The sequence below is a fragment of the Podarcis liolepis genome (assembly GCF_965112155.1).
Source record: "Podarcis liolepis genome assembly, chromosome: 7".
NCBI lineage: Eukaryota > Metazoa > Chordata > Lepidosauria > Squamata > Lacertidae > Podarcis > Podarcis liolepis.
In genome coordinates, this window is record NC_139561.1 from 43066119 (window position 1) to 43092357 (window position 26239).

A 26239-nucleotide genomic window follows, 5' to 3' on the forward strand; every position below is an offset into this window, starting at 1 on the left:
CTTCTTGCAAAAGAGATAAAAGATTAAAATCATTGGCTAAATTTGTAGAAATTTGTTCTGCCATGTATGGCTTTCTTTACTAGAAAAATGTTTTTATTTGTATTAGATAGATAGATAGATGATAGATGAGGATGCCAGGCCAAAGACTAAATAAGTGATTTATGCAACCATTTCTTTCATGGCCAAGCTCCTCTGAGTTAACTTTCCTGGTAGATTCTAGAGTGCTCAGCTGGTCTTCTGAATGTGCTGGCATTTGTCCAGGTTGGGTTGAACCAAGAAACCACATTTTGGAGGTTCACCATTTGAATCAGTATTATAATAGGAACAGAGGAAGCCGCCTTCTAGCAGAGTACTGTCAGCTCCGACTGGCTGTGGCTCTCTAGGGTTTCAGGCAGATAAACCTTTCCCATCACCTCCTGCTTGACCCACTTTTTAACTGGAGATACCAAGAACTGAAGTGGAGGCTTTCTGCATGCAAAGCAGGTGCTCTGGCTTTCAGCTATGGCCCCTTTCCTGTATTCACAACATGCATTCAGGGGGCCTAGGCCTACTCAGAAACATAAGTTGAGTTTGCCTCTCCACCTAACAAAAAGAAGAAAACACCAACTGCCCCCAAAGTAGCACCAGTGATATGGCACTCCTCCTGGCAAGGGGACCAAAGTGGACAGGAGAAAATAACCCTTTCCTAACCTCTTTGCCCTTCCTGTCCTCTGCACAAGTTTGTTAATACCTTTGTGCCATTCTCATCGCCTTCAGCATGGATGGTGTAGGCAGGGCCTTCCTTTTGCGAGCTTTCTGAGGCTATGCGCACTTGCACTCCGGGCAGTGGAAGCCCCACCGACCCTAGAGGGAAAAGAAAGAGGAAGTTGAAAGCTGGTGGGTGGAGCAATTGGACAGACACCAAGCCCAGCACCAACCGCTAACAGCAATGGGTCAAAATGTGAGCTATTTAGATCAGGGCATTTGCAGAACATTTCCTTGTTCCAGTGGAAATCCATTTTCAAAGTTCTCTCAACTGTGGCTTTCCATAAAAGCTCACACACACACACACAAAAAAAACATCCTAAGTGTTTACTATTAAAGAAATATTGAACAGCTTTTGCCCAGTTTGGTTTTTTAATTTGAATCAGATGGCACAGCGTAGCTCTCTTGGCACAGAATTTGGGAAGTAGTACAGCAGCATAGCCCTGGGTCCAGGGCACAGGTCCAGTTACAAAGGGGCAGGCAAGCTGCAGAGGGCCCCAAACTGTGCAGAGAAACCCTGCTGGAGCTGGGAAAGTCAAGAGGCACAGCAGCAGGAGAAAGGCCACACACTTCTCATTTCACCTGTAAGTCATGCAATGCAGAGAAGAGGCAGGATAGCCCTGATGCCGGAGGAGAGTAGTATGCCAGCTTGCATCAACACCATGAGGGAGGATGCAGTGGGGACACAAAAGCCCTGATGTGACAGGGGAGAGCACCAAGCAAGAGGCAGAGGCAGCTAAGGACCAAGGGTACTGCATACTAGCAGGGGCCCAGCAGAATTATTATTCCAACATTTATCAGTTGCCTTATACAAAAGAAAAAGTCTCAAAGCAACTTGAGAAGATAAAAGGCAACACACAAAAGCAATTTAAAAATCTGAAAAATTTAAAATGATCAACAAAACACCAAAAAAATCAAATTCCGATCCAGTAACATAATAATAAGGACAAGTCCTACCCACCTCACTAAAAAATGACCACCAGCATAGCAGACAAAGGCCTGAGTATACCAAAAGGTTTTAGCTTGGTGTCAAAAGACTGGCAGGGATGGTGTCAGGTGTGTCTTCTTAGGGAAAGCATTCTACAGAGGGAGGAGAGGGGACGTACTACTGAAAAGGTCTGTTCCGGTGGCCATCCTTCGTACCTCCCTTGAGGGGGGCACACGAAGGGGGCCCCTCTAATGAAGGGTGTTCATATGTGGAGAGGCAGTCCTTGAGGTACTGTATTCTGAGCTGCATAGGGCTTTAAATAGGGCTGCCATCTTTTTTTAAAAACCCAAAATTGTTGAGTGATATTTCTATTAACTTGCCTAAGATCCAGGACAAAGTGCCGCCTTTCAGAAATCCCCCCACCCACCCAAAAGTCCATTCCACCTTTGAAATCCCGGTAATGTCAGGGAAGGTCCAGACATATGGCAGCCCTACTTTAAAGGCCCAAACCAGCACTCTGTATTGAGCCCGGAAACTAACTGGTAGAATGTGAGCTCCAACATCCCTATTGGGGTGTCACCAGTTGCATCCAGAAGACTGGAGTGGAGAGTGCTGGCCCAACAGCAGCTTTTTTTGTGGCTGCCTCTGAAGAGAACAACCATTTCAAACTTGCCCTTTGACTAACCTATTGACAATTGGCTTTGAAGCTGCTACATCAATCAGAAATGAAAGAACTCCAGCCACCCGCACCCAGGACATGAAGGCACTGCAGTGTTTTGACAGAGATTCCTCCAACACCAATTTACAAAAGATGGAAACAATGGATGGTGCATCTTCCTGAGTGAGCTGTACATGTGTGCCTGATTCACAACCACTGCATGCATTCTGAAGACATGACAGCAATTTAATTATTGCAAAGATAGGGAGGTCTCTGTACTCAGACTCTGCAACAATCCCCCCTCTCGTGCAGAGGAAAACCAACCGCAAGTCTCTCATACTTTAATTCAGTCCCTATATTGCCAAAATAAACTCAATGTATAGATATATTTTAAAAGGAAAAAGCTACCCGCTGAGAGCTGACTTATCGCACTCTTTCCAGAAAGGGTCTATGTTTTTTCTCCCCTCCCAACCCAAAATGACAAACCTTTGAAAGCAGAGGTCTATAAAAGGCTGGGAAACGCTGACAACGTTAATTATAGCGATACCAGCACGACAGTGCAATTAAAGTCTTCGTGCAAAGACAATGACTCGCGCTCCTCGGGGCCGAGTGACATATAAAAATTAAGTCTGTATGGGTAACAGAGGGTCCAATTCGGCTCCCCGGTGATGCCAGGCAAAGATGGCCAGGGGGTGGGAGTGGAAGAAGAAAAAGGAAGATTCAATCCTATGCAGATGGAGAGATGTTTTGGTTGTTGTTGTTTTTTAAGCAGCCTTGGCCTCTTCTGATTCTTGCCCGGAATCTCACCATATAACCAGGGGAGAGGTCTCTGCGCCTGTCCCCTTTTAGTTTGTGAGCTCCTGGACTTTTGGCAAGCTGCCTGCCAAGCTAAGCATCAGCCCCGGCAACCCAAGACAGGCAGCCGTCAGAGAAGGGAGCAACCCTATTAGCCCTCCACCAGTTCTCCCCCCACCCCTGTTTAAGTTAGTTGTCAGTTCTTCCCTGATAAATTTAATTGGCCCTGCGGTCTGTGTCCTTTGGTATCAGGGGACCTGGATGCTGTTATGTGTGGTGGTGTCCTCGGAGAATTGAAACAGGCCAACGATAAGGCTCTCAGCACTCTCCCTGTCAACAATCTATGGAGTCCCCGCTGTAGGAGCTATTAGCCGCCTCTGATCTAAACCTCCAATTAAAGTGGTGATTAGGCCCAGTGAGGCATTCGCTGGCCATGAATTATTCATCTCCCTTCACAGTAACAACACCGGGGGGATAAGAGAGAGAGAGGAGGAGAGAGAGAAAGAGTGTGTGCACACTGCAGAAAACAGAAGCATTTTAAGCAGGGTTTTAACCATGTACGAGCAAAGCGCTTATCTCCAAATCTTTCATCTCCTCTTCTTTTGGACAGAACCTCTCCTATACTTTTAGATCTCAGCACCTTGAGAACAGAAGTGTCAGGGCTCTGCAGATGACAGGACATGGTCCCTGGAGCTAGGGGTGGAGGGTGGAACGGAGACAACTGGGAGGCAGTGGAGAGGGAGGCTGGGGCGTAAATGCCTCTGCAAATTGCAAAGGCGGCAGGAGGAGAGGGGAAACCCACCCCCCAATTTTGCCAGCACTCTAAAATAAACTTGGGATGAAAAATATATTGCACATGTATGTTACATGTGAAAAACTGGGCAGGGGTATGAGTCCTGGCAGCAGAAGACACAGGCAGATCTGCCTGCACACAACAGCTTCCCCTGTCATTCCAACAGAGAAAGCAGATCTGTGGGGAACATTCCTTTGCATGTGCAGAGCTGTATACCTGCCTTTGGAATGAATGAGACACCCTGTACACATCTGGGCACCCAGTTGCCAGCCAGGTTCCTGAGAGAGGTTATTCAAGGGCACAGGCCACAGGTTTCCTTGAGCGCCTCCTCTATCTGCTCATGCTCCTTCCAAACAGAGACTCACTGGAGTTGTTCTTTTAGTATGGAGTTCAGAAGTCCGGCCTTGTGCAGATTTTCCCCCATGGTGAGGCTCCCTGGGAACTGACTTGGCAATACGTTTTCTCATGCTGCCTGACGACTCCATACCCCGCAGTGCCAGCTGTCCAGTCCTGAAGCTTTTGGTTGTTCTAATTATTCTCTTTTGTCTGTGTTGTGTCAACCTCAGCATCTCGCTCCTTTTTCATCTTTGTCTCTAGGGAGATTCTTGGCATGCATCCTGCTACCGAACACAGCGCTGGAAGAGCGTCATGGCGCTGGAGCACTTTGATTGTGCCACTGCTGCTTAACACCTTAAGCCTGAAAAGCTGCAATCACAGGGCCCAGGATGCTGCCTTTCGCCACCTCCGCTGGGCAGTTCTAAAGAAACCCTGTTCTTTGGGTCTGCTACGACACGGTGGCTGAAAGAGTCTCCGGGGAGCAATATCCGCACACATAAGCTGAAGATGTGTTTGAGGATGAGAGTTTTGCTGGCCTGGGCTGCAGCATTTGAGGTTTTTCAGTTCACAGAAGAGCAGGAGGAAAACTTATAGAAGCATATAAAAATTATACATGGCATGGAGAAAGCAGATAGAGAAAAGTTTTTGTCCTTCTCTCATAGCACTAGAACCTGTGGACATCCAATGAAGCTGAATTTTCCGGGAAAACCAAAGAGCTCAGCACATAGTTAAACTACGGAATGCACTCCCAAATGAGGCAGTGATGGCTACCAAATTTGTTGAATCCTCTTTTAAAGCCATCTGACAAATTCATGAAATCTGCCAATGGCTACTAGCCCTGACGGCTATGCTCTGCCTCCATGGTGGAGGTAGTATGCTTCTGAATACCACTTGCTGAAACCACTGGGGTGGGGAGTGCTATTGAGCTTGGGTCCCACTTGTGGGTCATTAGCCAGATCAGCAGGGCTCTTCTTATGTTCTTATGTCTAAAGGGGCAACAGAGTTCTGCTCCAGCTGGGAATAAGCAATACAAGAGGCCAGGCCAGCCTTCCCCAACCTTGTGGCCCACTAGTGCTTTCGACAGCTCCCATCAGAACCAGCCAGATCAGCTGTGATGGCAGGCGTTGATGGAGTTTTACTCCAAGACAGCTGGCGGGACACCAGGTTGTGGGAGAGAGGCTGGGCTATCCTATAAGTTTGTGGCCTCCACACCATCTAAACTGGGCCTCCAGAAGTAAATAAAATAGATGATAGATAGATAGATAGATAGATAGATAGATAGATAGATATATAGACAGACAGATAGACAGATAGATGCAATGGGGAGAGAGCTGAATGAGCACCTGGGAGGTCATACCTCTGCCTCAGACTCACAGTGTGGCCTTGGAGAAGTCGCTTAGTCTCAGTCTCTTGCCTGTTCATCTACTGCAAGGATGGGAAACCTATGGTCCTCCAATGCTGTTGAACTCCAACTCCTGTTGGCTCCAGACAGCACAGCTCATATGTCAGGGATTATGTGAGCTGGAGTCCAACAATATCAGGTGAGCCACAGGCTTTCCCAGTCCTGAGATACACATTTAAACAGGAGTAGCAGCCTTAATTGTGGATTTAAAGGGACGAGGGTTTACCTCCCAAAACAGACTCTTACAGTCCTGATCTGAAAGCACCTCCCCCTTTTTCTCCAAACATACAGCACCTAAAGCACTTTAATCATCGTAGGACAGCTTGCAGCCCTCGCTAGATTCTTACCTGGGATACGAGGGCCATGGAGTGGGTTTGAAAGCGCCATCCCAACCTCCGTCATCCCATATCTCTCCAACAGCGTGTGCCCAGTGATGCTCTTCCACCTCTCCAGGATAGGGACTGGGAGGGCTGCAGACCCTGACACCATCAGTCTGCAAGGAGGGATGCCAGCGAGAGTTAAGATGCTTGACAACTGCAGAGCAGGATTATTGCCACAGCCATTCAATATCTATTTAGAACCAAGTGCAAGGGCCTGCCGGATTCTGCTTTCAGCAGCACTACCTAGAAAAGGGGAACTCAGCATCATGCTGCCACTCCCTTACACCTTAGGATGGATTCAGGCAGGATGGACATGTCTGGGTGGGTAACTGAGCAGGATATTAACTGGGGGTGGTGAGAAAAAAACAATTTAAGATGACTTTGGTAGAGATAATGAATGGGGGTAATTGAAAAGGAATTGAATTGATTTGGAGCAGGATCTGTTGGGAAATTAAGTTGGGGTAAATGAAGAGAAACTGATCTGGAGTGATCTGTGGTGGGCTGCTGGTTAATTGAAGAATTGATCTGCGGTGATCAGGATGGGAAATCAGTTGGCTTGCATTCTGTGATATTAACGTTTTAAATGTGAATCTCGGCCTACAGTTTAGAATATCCATGTTTGCCTCTTTGGGCCCTTCCCCCAAAACTTCTGCGTAACTAAGTAATGGACCTGGTTTCCTGCAAATGCAATACAGGTTGCAAGAAGTGCTGGTCCCCCGTGAGCACAGGAACAGCCTCTGGACAAAATGTAACTGAGAAAAAACACCTACATGAGACAGCCACCAGGAAAGCAAAATGTACTGGACAGGCTACTCTCTAGGGTCAGTCTTGCCCTGGAGCAAGATGTTCCCTGGCAATCGCCCCACAAGCAGAGAAGAAAACAGGGCGGCATTTGCTGCTGCAAAGTGGTGACAGCACGATGAGGGTTGGGCACCTGCCAGAACAGAAAAAGGGCTTTGCATCTACATCTTGGAACCCAAACCGAGAGCAGAGACATGACAGATGGTTTTTAACAAGATAGTAGGAGGTTAGCCTGGAGAATAAGCTGGATCCCTGGCTCTTGTCTCTCGGAGGGCAAGCTGTACGGAATCATAGGCTCAGCGCCACCAGATTGGAAGGCGACCATGTAGCTCAACATCCGCCCCAGAAGCAGAATATCCTGTCCATGAAGTATCCCCTGCCAGGTGCCTGGTTCAGCCTTCTGAAAGCCTCCTTCCGAAAGAAGGAAATCATCTGTGTTGGGAAGTTTAATTCACTGCACAATTGCAAACCTCCTTGGGGAGCTTCAGAGTGGGGGCCAAAAGAAGTGCCCATTGGAATCTAGGAAATCAGATTCTGCAATTGGCACAGCAGCTCCATGGGTCCCTGGACTACCCTTTCCCACAGCTCTCAGAAAGTGCCTGGCAGGGGCCATGGAAGAATTTTAATTAGTTCACATTTAAAGGCAAATCTACCTAATACACACTTTCCTAAACAGTACGTGAGAACTGAAACATCTGCATTTTTCCGCATTTTGCAATGCAGTTCTCCAGCCATGTAATGTGTACAAAAGTGTATATACTGGGGTAAAGTGTCGATAAAACCCCCCATATATTAGTGGAAATAGCATTATTTTGGGAAAACAGCACTGCAGAAATGTGCATTGCATAGAAATGTGTACATTATGAGAAATTCTTACTAAAACACTGATGAATGTTCATGATGCTACATTTTTTTTAAAAATCACAAACTGAAAAAGATGTGGAGAACTGAATTTAAGATTGGAAAAAATGAGATGAAGAAAGGAGTCTGCTAATCGGCACATCTCCTCCCATGATTTCACCCTCTTTTCCAACTTGAAATCAAGGTGATCTGCCTGCTGTTGGAACTGACCCCTTGCCCATGGTAGTGTGCCTTTGCTAAACTGAAGGAACGGCCTACATGCTTAATTCAAGGCAGAACCCATCAGCGTCAAATCTGGGATTTGAGCATGTGTTGATGCTGATTGTCCTCTGTGCATTCAGAGGGGCTGGAGGTGACCTTAAGCACATGCAGAGAGCCTTCCTTTCAACTGCAACAAACCAGTACCAGCCTCTCAATATAGAATAAATTAGCCAATTTCTGGGATAGGGTGGGTACCTAGGAAGGGATAAAAAGTTACCATTATGCAACTAAATTCAAGTCAGGGGAAGAGGGAGAGGAAACATGGCTGTGGCTTTGGCTCAGGTAGGACCACCTACCTGATATTTTCCCGGCAGACAGCATGAATGAAATCTTGGACGTGAGGCTGTCGGAAATGCTTGTCATAGTGCTCCATCAGCTTAGCATAAATGGTGGGCACTGCCATGAAGACATTCACCCGGGGAGCTTGGGGTTTCAGAAATGCCTCCCAGACCTGGAACAAGGACACAGAAAAGCCAATTGTAAAGGCAACCCAACAAAGCTAAACAATGCTTCCTGCAAGGGTCTCTATGTCTCCTTTATCCCGGTTGAATGTGTGGGAATCCTGCCCCAGGTCATTTGGAGCTTTCAAGGTTAAAACTGGCATATAGTTTTGTGTGTGTGTTTGTTATTGTTTCTGTTATGGTGATTTTCACTTTTTAATGGTTGGAAGAAAATCTAATAAAATATTTTTTAAAAAATAAAATTGGCATTTTGGATTGGGTCTGGAAAGGCACCAGAAGCCAGGGCACATGCGAAGCACTGGCACCATAGGGTATCAGCCTGTTAGGAAAGCTTTTTCCATCCCCCTGTAGCTGAGAAGAGGACTCAAAAGGACCAGGCAGAAGCAGAGTGAGTTGCACTGAGAGGAGAACCTGATCAGCCCTACCTAAGCTCTTTTGGGATCAAACTCAGAGAATGACAAATAGCCACTTCACATCCAAAAAGGGGGAAAGAAACATCTTGCTCACCCGCAGTGCCCCACAACAGGCACAAAGTGGGTCAGACTCCCACATCTGGCTAAGCTGACTCTGGGGTCTTTGGGCTTGACTGAGCAGCCAGCCTCGAGAGCATCGGGAGACCAAGTCGTGAAATGAATATTTAACCTTGGCTAGTGTGCCCCCAATGCTGTTGCTCGTCTCCCTCAGTGCTGCCAAGGAAGAGGGAGAAACCCCATAAATAAATAACGAGACGGCCCTTGCCTGTTCTGTTATGGTAACCTTCCTCCTCCTCCCCTTCTTCCCGGCTCCTGCCCCATTGCTGACAAATGTATTCTCTAACAATTCATGACACCATGGTGCTTCCCTCCCCGCCCCCCCCCCCCGCCAGCTCAGCATGCTCAGGCACAAAGAGGTGCATACAACAGGGAAGGAAGGCATGATATGACTGAAGGTGACCAAGCCACTCTCTTTCCTAAACGAAATTCCCTTCTTCTGACGCCAGCTCTGTCCATCAGCTCTTTGAGCCACAGAAATGCCTTCTAGTACATCCAAGAAAGATGACTCCCACATCTAGAGGGTGCTCTGAACAAAAGAAGAGCCTTCTGGGTCAGGTCAACGGCCCATCTAGTCCATCACCCTGTTCTCACAGTGGCCAACCATATGCTTACGGTAAGTCTGAAAGGAGGACCCGAGCGCTACGGCTCTCTTCCCACTTGTGGCTCCCAGCAACTGGCATTCAGAGGCATCTGTGGAGGGAGACCTTCCTTACGATGCCTGGGAGGAAGTGGCCATGAAGAAACTAGCTGCAGGTCCATGAGGCTCACCACCCCTTCTGAGAACCACAGGGGTTCTGGAAGTCGAACCCGTTCCAGAAGTCCGTTTGACTGCCAAAAGGTCAAAAACCAAAGCACGGCTTCTGATTGGCTACAGGAAGCTATATTGGAATCCCACTGTTGGCTCTAATTTTCCGATGTGCGCAACCCTAGAATATATGTACATAGCACCTTTAGTTGGTTGAACAATACGAGGATCAAAATATATGAAATCCCAGGTGACTCTGGAAACAATTAAATCACTTAGAAAAACGGAATATATTGATTAATAAAAACAAATTTGATCCATTTTCACATGCTAAACTTACTTTGTGGGGAAACCCCATACTAAGAATTGCAAAAAAGATGGTGATATGAAAAAAATGGATGGAAGCAGGTGTATCGACATTGGACCAACTGATAGATGGGGAAGATGAATTTTATGCTTCTGCTATTTTAAGACAAAAATGTCATCTATCAGATGCAGCCCAATGGCAATATCTTCAATTACAACATCTACAAGTGTGTTTGGGCCACCAGCTCTTTCAGCTTCCGAGATACCTGAGAGATTGGAGCAATTGGACAACTCAATTCAAAAATAAAAAGCCAGCAAATTACTTTCTATAGTTATCTATTAACAATACACAAGTTCAATATGCAGACTGCAAGAGATGATTGGAATAAAGAATTGGAACTTTCATTATTACCCAGACAGTGGGAAAATGTATTAGCTTCAATACCTAAGGTGTCATTAGATTTAAAATTAAGACTAATACAACAGAAAATAATATTCAGAGTTTATTGGACTCCTTTACGGTTGTATAAAAAAGGGTTAGCTAAGAAATCTGTGTTGGAGATGTGGCTTAGACAATGCCTCTCTGAAACACATACTTGTACAGTGTTCTTTACTTAACAGGTTTTGTGAGAAAGTGCTGGATTGTGTAACTATGACTGTGCAGAAAAAGTTAAACCTTTCATCAGAGAATATTTTATTGAACTATATACCTGCAGTATGGAAATTATCAACAGGAAAACGGAAACGGATTTCCCGTGCCCTAATGGTGGCCAAGAGATTGAAATTGAGGAATTGGAAAAATAAAGATATGATACCCTTCAATCAATGGATTGATGATATGACATCACTGGCAATTTATGAACAGACTGATTACAGGTGAAGACTCTGTATAGATAAAGACTATAACGTTCGGAATGAGTTTATACTAAATGTAGTAGGCTATTAACATTTACATAAGCACTAGGACAATAACACTATACCAATTTATACATGAATGTATGGGAATATCGTATATTGCTTTTTGTGTGTGCATATTTTCACTTTTATACATATCGTTTTTGTTGCTTTCCTTCCTTCTAACTTTCCCTTCTTTTTTTCTGTATCACTTTATTTCTTTTAACTGAAATCACCTTAATAAAATATAAATATTTTTTTAAAAAGATTTGACCCCTGGTACAAACACACAAAGGTGCACAATAGCACAAGTTAATACAGAAATTCCTGAGAAATATATCATGGTTTCCATTCAACCTTTTCTCTCATGCTCTCTCATCTAAACAGCCCCCCTGCCCAGTTTTCCCTTTGGAGTGTTTCTAATTCTCAAATCAGATTTCCAATTAAATAAAAACAAAAACCAAAGATGGAACCCCAACCTCCCTGCCCTAAACAGATAACTGTATCTATCTGCAATCCACAAGGGCCTCTTTGGTGAACCAAATGCAAATTGGCGTATCAATTCATGTTGTTACCAAGAAAAGGGAAAAGGGGCCTTTTCACAAGTAACAATCTTCTAATGCATGTTAAATCATCCCTTTACTTTTCTTTTGATCTCCAAGGCAGCTTTGTGTTTCAGTCTTGACTGACAGGGTGCTGGTTACATCGCCTGCAAAGAAAGAAATAAAATGCTGCCAGGCTTCTCTCCACACCCCAACCCACCCCCAGCTTCTCTAAAGCTTTCAGTCTGATCCAGATAGCTGAGCATCTTCATGACAAAATATGTCCAACTGAATAGTGCTACTTGGTGTGTTCTGCTTTGTGGGATAAAAACTTGTGCAGAGACTTGCTTTTTGAACTTGGTTCCCTTGAGCAAGAATGGGGGGAGAAATCTGATTCAGTTCGCATCTAAAAATTCACATTTTATCCTTTGAAATTTGCACTTTTCCAAATTCTGCAATGGAGCTCTCCACCCAAGTAATGCGTATAAAAGTGCACACGCCACAGTAAAGTTTGTGTATAAATGCACTTATTGGTGAAAATAACACACACAGATTCAGTAGGGGAAACTGCTTTGCAAATATGTATATATTGGGAAAAATTGCACCTAACGTGTTCAGACAAGAAAGAAAAAACTTGCCCAAAACTGAATTTTCATGACCAATGGAGAAACGTGAAGAACTGAACTTAAAATTGAGAAACAAGTAACTAAAAGTGACATATTTGCCCATCCCTACCCTTGAGTCACCTAATGCTGTCTTTATCCCACTGCTACGCAAACACTTTATTGCCATTCTCTGCTAATGGATTTTGGTGGGGAGAGATGCCTCAAGAATCCAGCCTTGAAGTTGGATTCGGCGTTTGGCCCTTCTAACCCCAATGTATAGTTAACTTATGGAACTCACTGCAACATGGCGTTAGAAGAGAAGTTAACCCCAAATGGTTTTAAAAGGGTTCAGATAAGGGGTGGGGAAACCTGTTGCCCTCTAGGCATTGTTGGACTTTCATATACCCACCCAAGACAACACAGCAAATGGCCAGAGAGCACTGTAGTTGGAGTCCAACATCTGGAGGGTCGCAGGTTCCCAACCTCTGGTTTTGGGGAATACATGGAGAGCAAAGTTCACTTTAATTCAGATATGGGGAACCTGTGGATATTTTTCTTCTGCAACTCCCATAATCACTGACCATTGGCTATGCTGGCTGGGGCTGATGGGAGTTGTAGTCCAGTGTTGTCTGGAGGGCCAGATGTTCCCCATCTCTCTCTTGTCATAACAGCCAAACACACAGCTGCTGGGCTCAGAGGCAGGTGCCCTGGCTCTTGCCTAACACACGCAGACAGAGGCTCTTACTTGTAAGTAAAGGAAAAGGTAAAGGTACCCCTGACCGTTAGGTCCAGTCGCTCTATAGGCCGAGGGAGCCGGTGTTTGTCCACAGACAACTTCCAAGTCATGTGGTCAGCATGACTAAGCTGTTCTGGCGAACCAGAACAGTGCACAGAAATGCTGTTTACCTTCCTGCCGGAGTGGTACCTATTTATCTACTTGCACCTGACGTGCTTTCGAACTGCTAGGTGGGCAGGAGCTGGGACCGAACAACAGGAGCTTACCCCATCGCAGGGATTTGAACTGCCGACCTTCCAATCAGCAAGCCCTAGGCTCAGTGGTTTAGACCACAGCGCCACCCGCATCTAAGTAAGAGATCTTTATTCAGGAAAGTAACGGTACAAGCTCAGCAGCAGATACAGGTCCCAGGAGTCATGATTCAGGATTTCAGGAGCAGGAAAAGGAGTTCTGAAACGGACGGGGGCAACACCAAGCTTTTAAAGACGAGGCATGGCATGCTCACTCGCAATGCTCTCTTGCCTTGTGGGAATATGAGATTGCTCCATTGGGGTGGATGGCTCTGCTCCCATCCACAAAGGCATTGCTAAGTTCTAGGTGACAAGACTGCATCTGCCTGTTCAGTCGCTGCCAACTTCTGTTCAGACTCCCCCCACCTGGTTGATCAAATCCCGACATGTTGCTACTGTATACCAGGTACAAATGACAGGGCAGGGATACCACCCTGCTATGGCTGGCTTGGGAGCTTCCTGCAGGAATCTACCTGGCTGCTGTTGTGAAGGCAGAATGCTGAGACAGGTAGACCAAGGATCTGGTGCAACCTACCAATTCTTTCACCACCCCTGCCCATTGAGTCTCCACTGACTCCTCGGCTAAGGCAAGAGGTTTTCAGCACATAGGGGGAAGCAAAAACCTCCTTCTTCCAAAAGCGGCCTGAGCTCTTGCTGTTTGTGATACCCTCCAACTGTTTGTGTGCTCTGCATGATTCTGTTTTAATCACTTATTCATCTGCAGGCTCTGCTGTTCCCTGAGCATCCCAGGCTACAGCTTTTAAACCCTCGCTACGCTGCGGGCATGCTGAAAGGAGCAAACACTTTCCCCAGGACCCAGGAATCTAACAAAATATGACAGGCTCCAGTTTCCTTTCTTCTTCTTCTTCTCATCATCTCCCTCCCTCCCGCCTCTCCCCCCCCTCACACTTCAAAAGGCATTACTCTGCAACAGATGCTGAGGACAAATGGCAGATCTGGCAAGAAGGAAAAAAAAGATATAACTTTTTCTTTCACCCGTTCCCCAAGCTGAGGATTGTGAAAAAGGATCCAGTATAAACTGTTCAATGCTGGTGTGCCCCTTCTATGCTCTTGCCAGTGTCCCCTTTCAGATGGGGTAGGGGGGGTGGAGGGTAGAGAATGAGATTTAAAGAAAGTGAAGGGATGAAACCACCACCACCTTTCTCCAGGAAATATAGGATTGGGAAACCCCCTCCTTCATAAAAGAGACTTGTTTCCCAGAGCCAGGGTTTTTGCCCCAGTAATATGCCATGAAATATGCCCTGGGATTCCATTTACCCATTATCCAGTCCATACAGCTGGTGCATTCGAAACCCAAACTGGTCCTTCCTCAGCCATAGAAGACAGGCAGGAGCTAAGTAATTTGCACACCTGGTTCCCTGTAGTGACTGTAGGGCAGTCCCTGAGGGTGGGGAGAGCATGTGAAGGATGGTAGGGATTGCCGCCTTTCCCACAGGCATATCCCACCATTGTACCAAGGTTCCTGCAAGGCTCCTGCAAGGGACTCGGGAGGTGAGATTCAGGAACAGGAACTGGAGCACCCAAAGGAAGCTGTTAGAACAAGTGCAGAAAGGAAGAGGCAAGCCCCAACCAACCAGCCGGCAGTGTTCACACCCGGAGGGTCCAATCCCAGGAGGAGGACCCCTCCAGTCTGGTGTTTTACCACAGGTGTATTCTGCAACATATTATTGACACAATAATAATGCATTAGCACCAGATTTATTCTGTTGGAGGAAGTAAACCTCTGGATACCAGGTGCAGAGATTGCTGTTGTGCTCAGGTTCTGCTTGCTGGCTTCCCATAGGCATCTGGCTGGCCACTGCGAGAAGAGGATGCTGAATTTGAAAGGCTCCAGCAGCCTCTTCTTATGTTCCGATGTACTTCCTTGGAAGCTTTCAAGAGGAGCCTGAATGATCATATTGTGAAGGTTCCCCATATACAAGATATCCTGCTTTCCAGGGTCCCTTCTGGCCTTGCAGTTTGTCGCTGTTGCTGCTTCTATTTGACTTCAAATAAACTTTTGCTTAGAAGAGATGTGCAGCACCCCAGCCGGAGGAGATTTTGAGCATTTCTGATATTCTGCTCACAAGGGCATAGTTCCACTGGGATCCCACCAAACACTAATGCCAAATTCTCTGAAAGAAGAGGAGGAAAGCAGCCACTACAGTGGTGCCTCGCAAGACGAAATTAATTCGTTCCACGAGTCTTTTCGTCTTGCGATGTTTTTCGTCTTGCGAAGCACGGTCCGTCACAACTGCGCCTCTTCAAGCGGCTTTAAGAAAAAAGCGAACAAACTCGCAAGACGTTTTCATCTTGCGAAGCAAGCCCATAGGGAAATTCGTCTAGCGAAGCAACGCAAAAACTGAAAAACCCCTTCGTCTAGCGAGTTTTTCGTCTTGCGAGGCATTTGTCTTGCGGGGCACCACTGTACAAGCGTCTCTTGGGTTGTTCTCACTGTTTCCCTTGGATGCACAGACTGGCCACAGGGAAAGATGCTACAATGACTCGTGACCTAAGGGCACCACTGCGCTGACCCTACGAGGAGCCTATTGTCACAAAGACCAACCGAACCAGGCTGCCACATGTACGTGTAACTGTAAAGGCACGTCGTGAATTAAGTAATCTAATAAACACTGTAATAATAAAGTATTTATTGCGCATAATGAAGTGTTAGTGATTAGAAAGGTTGGGCACACTGCTGCGGTTTTTCCTGAACCCTTGCCAGTATTACTCAAAGCTGATTCTGGAGGCAGCAGTAGCTTTGGAGGAAAGGTTCCCGGCTTTGTTTTGATCGGCGTGTCGAGTGTTTGAGCTGCCATTCGGGTTTCTTTATATCACCCTGTAATTGACTGCTCTCTCGAGGTGCAAAGAAACAGAAATACAAAAGGCGGAAGGAAAAGCTCAGGCTCCTTCTGCGAAATCCGCCGCTGAAACTGTGCTGCTTTCCCGAGAGCCGATTTCGGTAGCAAAAGGGCACTTTGTAAACAGCTGGTGAAAATAGACTGGAACTCAAAGTCGGCTTGTGTTAAACTCCACAAGAAAGCCCGATTTACCCTCCTGCACCTCCTTTGTCATGTCAATCAAACCACTTTCCTGCTCCCTCGGGAGGCGCTCACAAAAAGGATAGAGAAACAGGGGGGAAAGTAAACAAAAATAAAAAGGCACATAAAGTCCTCCCAAGGCCTTTACTGCACTAGAGAGCTTGTGGAAGAGAACAGGCCAGGCAGCTGATCCCTGGCCAGCCATTCTTGGGCCAAGGCAGGGCAAGTGAGGGCATCGCTTAACCATCTCGAGTTGGTGCCCTCTCTTGCCCTTGCTTGTCAGACTCCACTGAGCTCTCCGGTCAGCACACATCAGTTTGGACTCCCTCTCCCCACCCACCAGAACACAGGCTGCAACATGCAGATGTTGGGAAGGAGATGCAGAAAAACTCAAGTGTGTAAGGGAATGAACCTAAGTTAGTCATGTCCATTAACTTCAATGGGTCTGTTCTGCGCAGGCCTATGGTTGAATGGCACCCGATGTTCTCCTTGGACCCCTGCCCACACATACCTGTTCTAGAACAAGTGTCTGTGCAATATACTGCAGGCAGGCAGCATTTGCTAAAACTGTTTTGCATGTTAGAAGGAGGCAGATTACATTTCAGTGGGGCTCACCCAGAGGAGCTGATGCTCCTGTGATTAGAAGGGGGAACCCACAGCTCTGTACACAGCTACATCATGTGGTGAACCACCAGGGCTATAGGCTAGAAATCTCGTTGGCTTGGTCCAGGGGGTTGTCTGCCACCCAGGCTGGCCATTGGCTTTCCTCAACAGGAAGGGCTATACAAGCTTCCAGTTCAGTGTAGGACTTTGCCTGGGCTAGGATAGTATTTCCTGGGTCCAGCTTGGCCTGGCTATTAATTTATTTCCTAGCCTGGTCGCCAGCTGAACCTCCCACAGATCGTCAGTCCTGACACTGGCAGATTACACTTGCTGGTTATCAGCCTAATATTGCCAAGTTCTCCAATCAATCCTTAAAAAGGATTTGGTCCCATACATTTTACTACCCTTGCAACTCTCCTTTGAAGCCTGTCAAATTTATCAACCTCCTGGCACCCAAAGCAGAACATTTAGAAGGCATCAGGTTGAGGAGGGCTGGCTAATAACTTTAAGAATGGTGTTCATATGCCCTTCTTCCGAACAACAGTAGCTCTGGCTGGGAATTCAGAAAACAGGAATGAAATTTTCACTGTTCCTAGAAGCACCTGGATTCCTACCTGACAGACAGATCATTTTAAGAAAACAACCCCTTTCCTCTCCTAAATAATCCAAGCGGGTTTGGCTCCTTGGTGTAAATGCCGTCGCCAAATGCTCAGGCCTCTTCACCTCCTTCAGTACCATCTCACATCACAAGCGCTGATGAAGGGGCTGCTGCCGTGCTTTTCATCTGCTCCACTGTGGCGCTGTCTCCAGGGATGGAGAGCGCGCATCAAAGCTGTCTCCTCTTGCAGAGCCATGATCTCAACATCTGGCACAGAGTTTCCATCATCACAGCAATGGGTGACAAAGGGACAACCGTCTCTGGGTGCAAAAGAGGCCAACCAGTACAGGGTGTCCTTCCTGTTAATGCCCCTCCCCCACATCACCACAAGGCACTGAACTGGCTAGAAAGAGCACATGGTGGGACTCACTTCTTCCCTCGAAAATTATCAAAAGCATAGGGAAGGCCATGCCAGCAGAAGATCAGCCAGACTTGTTTGTCTCTCTCTCTCTGAGAAATATACATTTCTAGTGTGTATTTCTTTCATAATGTTTATTAATGCTGTTCATAGCTCTGGGGAGCCTTTGGGCCCCAAAGCAGTAGATAAATAAACTATACCATACCGTTAAAAGAACAACTACCCTTTGTGGAATTGCTGCAATATCTGCACTTCCAGCCAGAGGGAAGCAAAACACAGGCACAGAAGTGATGCTAGCTGAACTTCCTTGCTCCTGAGCTGGCAAGGGCAGCTTGACTTTGCAGCCCTTTATTCTTTTGAAATTCCAAGGGCGTCTCCATTTTGCTAAACCTCTCCCCTATTTGCTTATTTATTTATTGGCTTATATACCACACAGTGGAAAAAAGCACATTGGCAGTGAATGTAACACATCCGTAAAGCACCATTAAAAAAAAAAGCTTTATCAACATCTGGACAGTGATACACAATAACTGATGCCAGAGTTGCACATCAGAAATGGGTTGTGTAAACAGAATGGTCTTGGGCAGGTGTTGAAAACTAAGCACTGCTGGTGCTTGCTTGATAGTAGCAGGCAAGAAGATCCACAACGGAGGCACAGATGCACTACATATCCTCTGTATCTTAAAGAAGCTAGGCATATATAATGGGCCACCCTTAGCTGTGCCGTTCCAGTCAAATATAATAATTGGGCTGGTATATGTGAGGCAAGGCTAAGCTATTAGGAGCAAAGGAAAAAATCTACTGCTTAGTCTTAGCATGGATGAATGAATCAACATTTGCAGAACACCTCAGAGGCAGAAAGCACAAAGTACCAGAGACAACCAGCCAATCTTACCTAGGGCAGCAAGAACTCTGAAGTCTTTAGGACTCACCACATGACACATGGCCCAAACCGATCAGAGCATGAAATAACAACATCATTCTGAAGGAAGACCACAAAAACTACCAGTAAAGGAAAGATGGGAGGGCAGCAAATGAAGGGATGAAGAAAGGAAACCTCAAAAGGTGCTCAGGTGATGAGTATGTGATGGGAAGATGTTTTTGGTCATTTGTTGGAAAAGCCAAATTACTGTAGTTACTCCAATGAAGAGAGACAATGGACTCAAAACACATTTGGGCCAATGAACCACAATCTGTGCACCTTTGAGGTCATGACACAAAAGATACTGGACCACTAAGACTTTCTTTAGCCTCCCACAAAATTCTTATATTTATCATTCATTGCACACTTCCAGTCTGAAAGAAAAGATCCCATTCTTGTTTATTTTAATTTACAAAGGCTTCCCATTTTGCTCATCTGGAAGAGATTGTTACCTGCTGTGAGACCCTATTTACAGCAAGCCTACCCCCACACACCCCAACCTCACTCTAATATACAGTCTCTTGCCACATTTCATCTGAAAGGTTAGCAGACAGGTGGCAGCCCCCCGCCCAGCAACCCTGGGAAACTTACCGCCTTTGCGTTGAACTCAGGAAGCATGATGCATGTTGCGCCAACCCAGAGGGGACATAGCAGCTTGTTGACCACCCCGTGGACATGATGCAAAGGCAGAACATGGAGAATAATGTCATCCTTTGTCCACTCCCATTTGTTAATCAGCCCAGTTATCTGCAAGGATATTTAAACAAACAAACAAGCAGCATTAGGAGTAGAGGCTGCAAACAAGTATGCACACCATTTGTTTCAAAAGTGAGGCCCCAGAGCTTAAACTAATGTCAGTGGGAGACATAAAAAGAACAGAAGAGGAAACCTTTAAGGTGTGTTAGAAATACAGTTTATCCAGCCCGACATGTTTAGAGGGCATCTACGGCATCTCCTTCTGCATCAACCCGCTACCTCTTTGCCATCCCCTCTGAACAGAGCTTTAGACTAAAAATTGGCAAGATTTAGACTGCAGCTGGTGTGTCTGCTTTGAGCCCTGTTCTACAGCAGGTCTTTGTTCAGGTCGTTGTCAGGAGGGCCAACAGCCCATTTTACCATGAGCCACAGAAAAAGCAGGCATGTGATTGGTGCTTTTTTAAAAAAAACCCTGTTAGAATTTAGTTGCTATTGTTTTTGTTGTTGTTATTATTATTATTATTATTACTGCTGAGAAAGAAAAGAAGCATGTTTCTTAACCATGATCTGTAAACAACAGAAACCCACAGACTGTGGAGCATGTATGGAGCAAAGAGCTCCAAGCTCTTTGATTTGCTCAAGCCACAAGGTCTGTGTGTTTCTGCCTCCCTAAAGGTACAATTTTATCCACTGCAGGCAGAGACCTTGTGCTGCCATGGCAGTCAGCAAGACTCCAAACTTCTAACTTTTTTTTGTGCTCAGGGAGCTAATGGATTTTTTCTGCCTTGGGGATATACAGCTAAAGAGTAAACAGACTTTTCAAGATGCCTTTGTAGTCATCCTGTAGCAATGCAAATGGGTAAGAGAAGAAACTGCTCCAAGCTGGAACTGTCACCTCTGCTCTGCAGGGGAAGAAATACAGCAGAGTACTGGGAAGTGTCTTAAAAATTAGAGTGATGGTGTTTAAACCTGTCCTAGAGCTCTGCTCCTGATCCTAAACACAGGGATGATGGCTGTGATTAACAGAGGTTTTTGTTTTTTTTACAATCAAACAGTATATAAATTATACGAAACAAACAAACAAACAAACAAACAAACAAACAAACAAACAAACATCACCCCACAAAGACTCAGAGGCACCCCTCTCTTTTCCTACTACTACTAATGTTCCCCAGTTGAGCCCATCCACAACAAAACAGGTTCCTAAGTGAGCTGCTATTGAGTAGGTGAAGAATAAACTCACCACAGCTTGGACATTCTGGTGGGTGCTGAGGACACCTTTGGGTCTCCCAGTTGTGCCACTTGTGTAAATGATCATGGCACCCCTGCCCTTCCACTCTGAAATGGGGCAACTGGCTTCAAAAAGGGATGCATCCACTTTTGAACCACATCTCCCAGATTTGGGAAGCGAAAGCACAGGAACCCCAAGTTTCCCAGCAGTAGGGGTGATCTTCTCCACATACTCTTCCTCTACAACAAGGAGAGCACTTTGAGAGTCCTTGATGAAATACTCCAATTCCGACACAGGGTGTTTTCTGTAAAGAGGAACAGCTGTGCCTCCACTCATCCATGAAGCCCACTGTGCAGTTACATAGGAAGCATCATTGGGGCACAAAAATGAAATCCGTTCACCCTTCAAGTCTCCGCCTGAGTTCCCGAGAGTCTTGCAGATCATCTGGGATAGATGGAGGCTTCGAGCGTACAGGTCTTTGTAGGAGTGTTCTCCATGTTGGTCAACAATGGCAATTTTATCTCCAAAGGCCAGTGCTCTGGTGAAGACAGGAGCAACCTGTCCACGACAAGGTGTCCTGCTAGTATGCAGGCCTTTAAAGATGCAGCAAGCAGCCCTTAGGCCAGAGGAGTCCCAGCCTCGAAGGCATAAGACACGAACTAGACATTTGGCCAGATAGCTCCTATTTGAAATTAACAAGGAGCCTAACATTTCTCTGGTGCCTCCTGGCTAGCTGTGGTGCTGGAGAAGGAAACAAAAAAACTCAGTCAATATGCAGAGCATGACCAAAAGATCAGCTCAAAGACCATAGGAAGGGAGAAAGCTGCTGCGCTTCAGTCCTGCCTGTGGGCTTCCATTGGATATCCAGTTGGACACTGTGAAAACAGGGTGCTGGAATAGATGGGCCACTGGCCTGATCCAGCAGGCTCTTCTTATATTTTTAAGACACACAAGAAGGGCAATGGTATCACCCTGCAAGACATGTTTCCTTTCAGATCAAAGACCGCCAATGGCAACTTTATTGTAAAGAAAAAACATGCAGCATTCTGCAGGACTGAATAATAATTTCTCATCACAGAAGTGCTGCCAGGAAAATATCATGCACCCCAGTGCTCTGGTCTCAAAGCTGACTTGGCCCTTCAGGATACAAGATGGGCCATGAAGTATACTGTGTTTTCAGTTTAACAGACATCGGTCCAACAAGAGAAGTGACCTTGCCGGATCTAGAGATGTGTTTCATCTTGAACATTAAGAATGGGAAACCCTGGGGTAGGAGGTAATTATGGCTCAGCAGTACTGTGGTAGTGATGTAACCCAGAGGAAAATGTTGGCACAAAACAGCAAAAATGTGAGGTGTTTTCATGCATCCAGGCCATTCACGTAAGGAACACTAAGTCAGAGGATGTAATAAAGCTGAAAGTTTAAGCAGGAACCAAGTGGAAGGGAAGAGTGTAAGATGGCATGTTGGGGGGCTGCTCACAGGAACTGAAGCAATTTATAGGACTGTTTATAGCCACCTCACAATTAAATTTAAAAGCTCAAAGGGAAAAACTTTCCAAGATTCAATGCATTAATGAACAAGGTGTGGTTTTAATATGAAGCCCAGCTTGGCCAAGTTGTGCGCACTGATGTGCACAACCGCTGACAACAAGCTTAATTCTCTCCACCCGCCTTAATTTCCTCTAAGCTAAAAGCCATAAACTTTTTGGCTTCAACATTCTCCACGTTTTAAACCACTCTGAAAGAAGCTGCTGATTTTGCGTGGGAAGGGCTTTTAACCAAATGTGTCACGCAACAGTGGAGAAGGAAAAACACATCCAATGACAGCAGCTTACCCTCTTTCCATTTCACACATTCCTTCCTAGCCTAGCAGCACAACTTTAAAAAGGTGTGTGTGTGTGTACCTAACAATGAGGTTCGTTAGCAAAAACCAAATCACCTTCTTTATAACTTTAAAGCCCCCTCCCCAAGACAAATTCTTGCTGCTGAAGGTGTGTGAGAGAGCTGTTAACAAGGGTGCTAATTGGGAATGTGTATATCTTATATATCTTCCACATGCATGGAACCAATCCATAATAGGACACATATTCTCAGCAGAAAATACTGTGGTGCGAGTTGCTACACTGGAATGGAATTATCAAAGGATTTTCTGTGTATATACACAAACAGCACAAATTCAGGAAATCTGGCATATATTAGATACCCTTTTATACATATTAACCTTCTGTTCTCACAAGCAGAGTTGTGAAATGATGCTAATTTCCCACCCTTTTAATAAGAATAGAACAGCTCTACTAGATCAGATGTAGACCCATCTAGTTCTCACAGTGGTGAATAAAATGCCCTAACTCAGAAAATGAGTACAACTGCATTCTCCCTTCATATTCCTGAGCAACTGGTACTCAGGGGCATACCACCTCTCATACTGGACAATACATAGTCATCATGGTTAGTAGCCATTAACAGCCTTATCTTCCATGAATGTGCAGCAAATTCCATAATTTGACTGTGCGACAAAATCTTTCTTTTTGTCTGTCCCGAATCTCCCAACATTCAACTTCACTGGATGACCCCTTTGGGTTCTAGTAATATGAGAAGGGACATAGCCTTCTCTGTGTCCACTTCATGCATAATTGTACATACCTCTGTCATGTGCCCCCATATTCACCTTCAGTCTAAACTATTTAAAAAAACCCAAATTTTGTAACCTTTTCTTCAACACAAGTTGTTCAAGCTATTGGTTGCCCCTTTCTGCATCTTTTCCAGCTCTATGATACTTCTTTTCAGACCAGAACTGCATTCCAAGTGTGGTCGCAACTTTATCTCTCCCAAAGGCTCATCTACTTCAGCATCTTGCTCTCACGATGTCCAGTTGTTTCTGGGGAAAGCAGGACTTGAGGGAAACATGACCCTCTCAACTTGCGATTCCCAGCAACTGGTATTCTGAGGCATTACTGTTTTCGACACCGGAGATAGAACATAGCTATCACAGCTAGCAGTCATTGATAGCCCTATTCTCTATCAATTTTCCAAACTAATTACATCTGGACAATCCCTGTGACAATATTTGCCTTGCTTTCTTTTAAAGCCATTCCTGTTAGTGGTTGTCACTACTTCTTGCGGGAGTTTGCCAGTACTGGAGTCTCAAAAGCTTCAGGAAAAGGGAATTCAGTTTCCTCTTCCAGTTTACCCATGCTGTGCTTTAAATGTACATCCGACTTTATAAGCAACTGGCAAGACCTGCATTGTAAACAGTGATCATGATGCTGTAAAAAAGTAATGTGACCCCCAAGGAGGGTCAACAGGCAAGAAAGTGGGGGTACCCCTGCTGTTGGTCTACCATTTTCATAGAAACAAAAGCACAGCACAAAAGATAGCACTGCCATCAGAATAGATATCCCCCATAGAGACAAATAAATAGTTCCTACACAGAGGGATAGGCTGTAGGTTGCCACTTCCCTCTACCACAACCAAGTGCAGTGTAGCACTTAAGAGGGTTGAAAAAGGACCTGGGAGAACAGGGTCCAAATCCCAGCTTAGCCATGAAGCTCATTTTGAGTGACCTCAAGCCAGTCACTGTCTCTAAACCTAGCCTGCTTCATAGGGTTGTTGTGAGGATTATTTTTTTGGGGGGGGGGCGTGCATGCCATCTTGAGCTCCTTGGAGGAAAATGTGGTTTAGAAAATAAATAAGCCCTGTTCCTGTGCAATTTAACTGCAAGGGTTAAGCAAATGAAGCTTTTCCTGGAACGGAGAGAGAAATGGTGGAGGGAGGGGGACTTTAGCTGCAAAATGTGGTCAGGCAAGAGCAGTGAAGGTGCTGGAAGATGGAGGGTGAGGGAAAGGAAAACCCTACTACCTCACCGCCCCCACGCCCTATGTGTAGAGGGGGTAATATTTATTTATTCCATTTATATTCCCGAAGGAGCCCAGGGCTTCAACTAACTAATGCACCTGAAGAGACAGGAGGTGCATCGCCTGGGCTGGGGAGGGAGCGCGTGGAGGTGGAGATGAAAGGTCCCCGCTTCACTTTCAGGGACCAGAGAGGGGAAGGAAAGAGCAGTGACACCTTCCTCTCACCCGCCGCCGGTCATTATTTCCACTCCCCAGCAGAGAAGAAGACGGAAGCCCCTTCCCTTCTCCGGGTCAGCCTCCGCTTCCACCCCCGCTTTTGTTCTCACCCGCAAATCAAGACGGACGGACGGCGTTCGTGCTTCGGCCTGCCGGTCCGTCCGCCAACGACGTCCCCCGTGCAAACGAGGAGCGGCCACGCGAGTTCCGAGGCATGCGTGGGACGGCGAAGGTGTCGGGGAAGGAGGGCAGCTCCCGCGTACCTGACGTCGCTGCAGAGCCCTGACGTCGTCACTGGATGTTAGGGTGGAGGAGTCCGATCTGATGTCATTGGCGTCCTGTGATGACGTTTTTTGGCAACATTGCCTATGACCTCTTATGTGTTGAGCCAAGAGGATCAGGATCACAATTCGGGAGTTCTCAACATGCAGAGTTTGGTTTGCAGAGAAAACGAACGCACCATAATAAGCATAATAATCACTCAGCACCCTCATAGTTGTCTCATCATATATTGTTTTGCTGCCCCCCTCCCCACGTCATCGGACCTGTGCCTAATATTAGAATTTACTTGCCATCTTTTACAGTTTAGTTGGCACAGCTATACTATAGACTCGTAAGTGCTGACCATGTGACCTGTGCACAGTCAGCTACAGTGGTACCTTGGGTTACATACGCTTCAGGTTACACACTCCGCTAACTTAGAAATAGTGCTTCAGGTTAAGAACTTTGCTTCAGGATAAGAACAGAAATCGGGCTCCGGCGGCGTGGCGGCATCAGGAGGCCCCATTAGCTAAAGTGGTGCTTCAGGTTAAGAACAGTTTCAGGTTAAGTATGGACCTCCGGAACGAATTAAGTACTTAACCTGAGGTACCACTGTATTTGAAGGGCCGCTGGGTTTGAAGGACTTTCTGGTCCAAGTCTCATTTAAATATAAATATGTGGCCAGGCACCTTGAATCCACAGTTAGCACCTGGCAGGGGAATGAGCAGGCACACAGATCACCTGGTTGTAGTTGTGCCCATTGGAGGGATATATGTTGTATTTCTATTTAAATTATAGCAATTATTACTAAATTTGCATATATGCAAAGTTTATGCATCTTTGTACACTATTTTGAAATGACATTGCTTTGTTCCAAGGATATAAAAGAGATCAGCCCCAGTGCCTCTCTGACGTGACACTTGAAACACAGAATTTGCTTATGTTCATTAAAATTTGAATTTTATGTAAACTCTGGATTGTGGTCCTGTTTATGTTTCTGGAGTGAGATGATAATAACGGGATAATAAAAAAATCTATGAATTAATGATGTCTAAATATTAAGAGAGTCTTTCAGAGTTGTGGAACTATTTGTATTCTGAACTTATTGTTTTAAAAATACATTCAAGCTGAATGAAGATTTTCACTTTTGTGCTTTGTTATACGTAGTTTTCTCTTTCAAATATTGATAGGTACAAAATTTTAGTGCATCAGCAATGCATGAGGTGCTGCAGCAATATATATTTTTAGTGTTGCTCACAAATTTAGAGGTAGGTGTGTTTTATTCATTTATTTAAATATTACTATTTTAGTAACCCACCACTCAATGG

At 45.6% G+C, this 26239-nt stretch overlaps 1 protein-coding gene across 5 annotated transcripts in view; it reads right to left on the bottom strand.

Annotated features, from left to right (window-relative positions):
* The window catches only part of ACSF3 (acyl-CoA synthetase family member 3), a 61744-nt gene extending 36579 nt beyond the window's left edge, over positions 1-25165 (bottom strand). The window contains exons 1-6 of one of the 5 annotated variants that reach the window (XR_014528543.1): positions 24761-24883; positions 20593-21321; positions 19245-19400; positions 8256-8410; positions 6004-6149; positions 731-843 (exon numbers count right to left, since the gene is read on the bottom strand). Coding sequence is in view for 4 of the 5 variants with exons in the window: in XM_083513674.1 (XP_083369800.1) it covers positions 731-843; positions 6004-6149; positions 8256-8410; positions 19245-19400; positions 20593-21291 (1269 nt within the window). In the remaining variant the exon portion in view is untranslated. Of the gene's footprint in view, positions 1-730; positions 844-6003; positions 6150-8255; positions 8411-19244; positions 19401-20592; positions 21322-24533 lie in introns of all 5 variants that reach the window. The other 4 variants (XM_083513674.1, XM_083513675.1, XM_083513676.1 and 1 more) reach the window with 4 other exon arrangements.
* Between the last annotated feature and the right edge of the window lie 1074 nt (positions 25166-26239).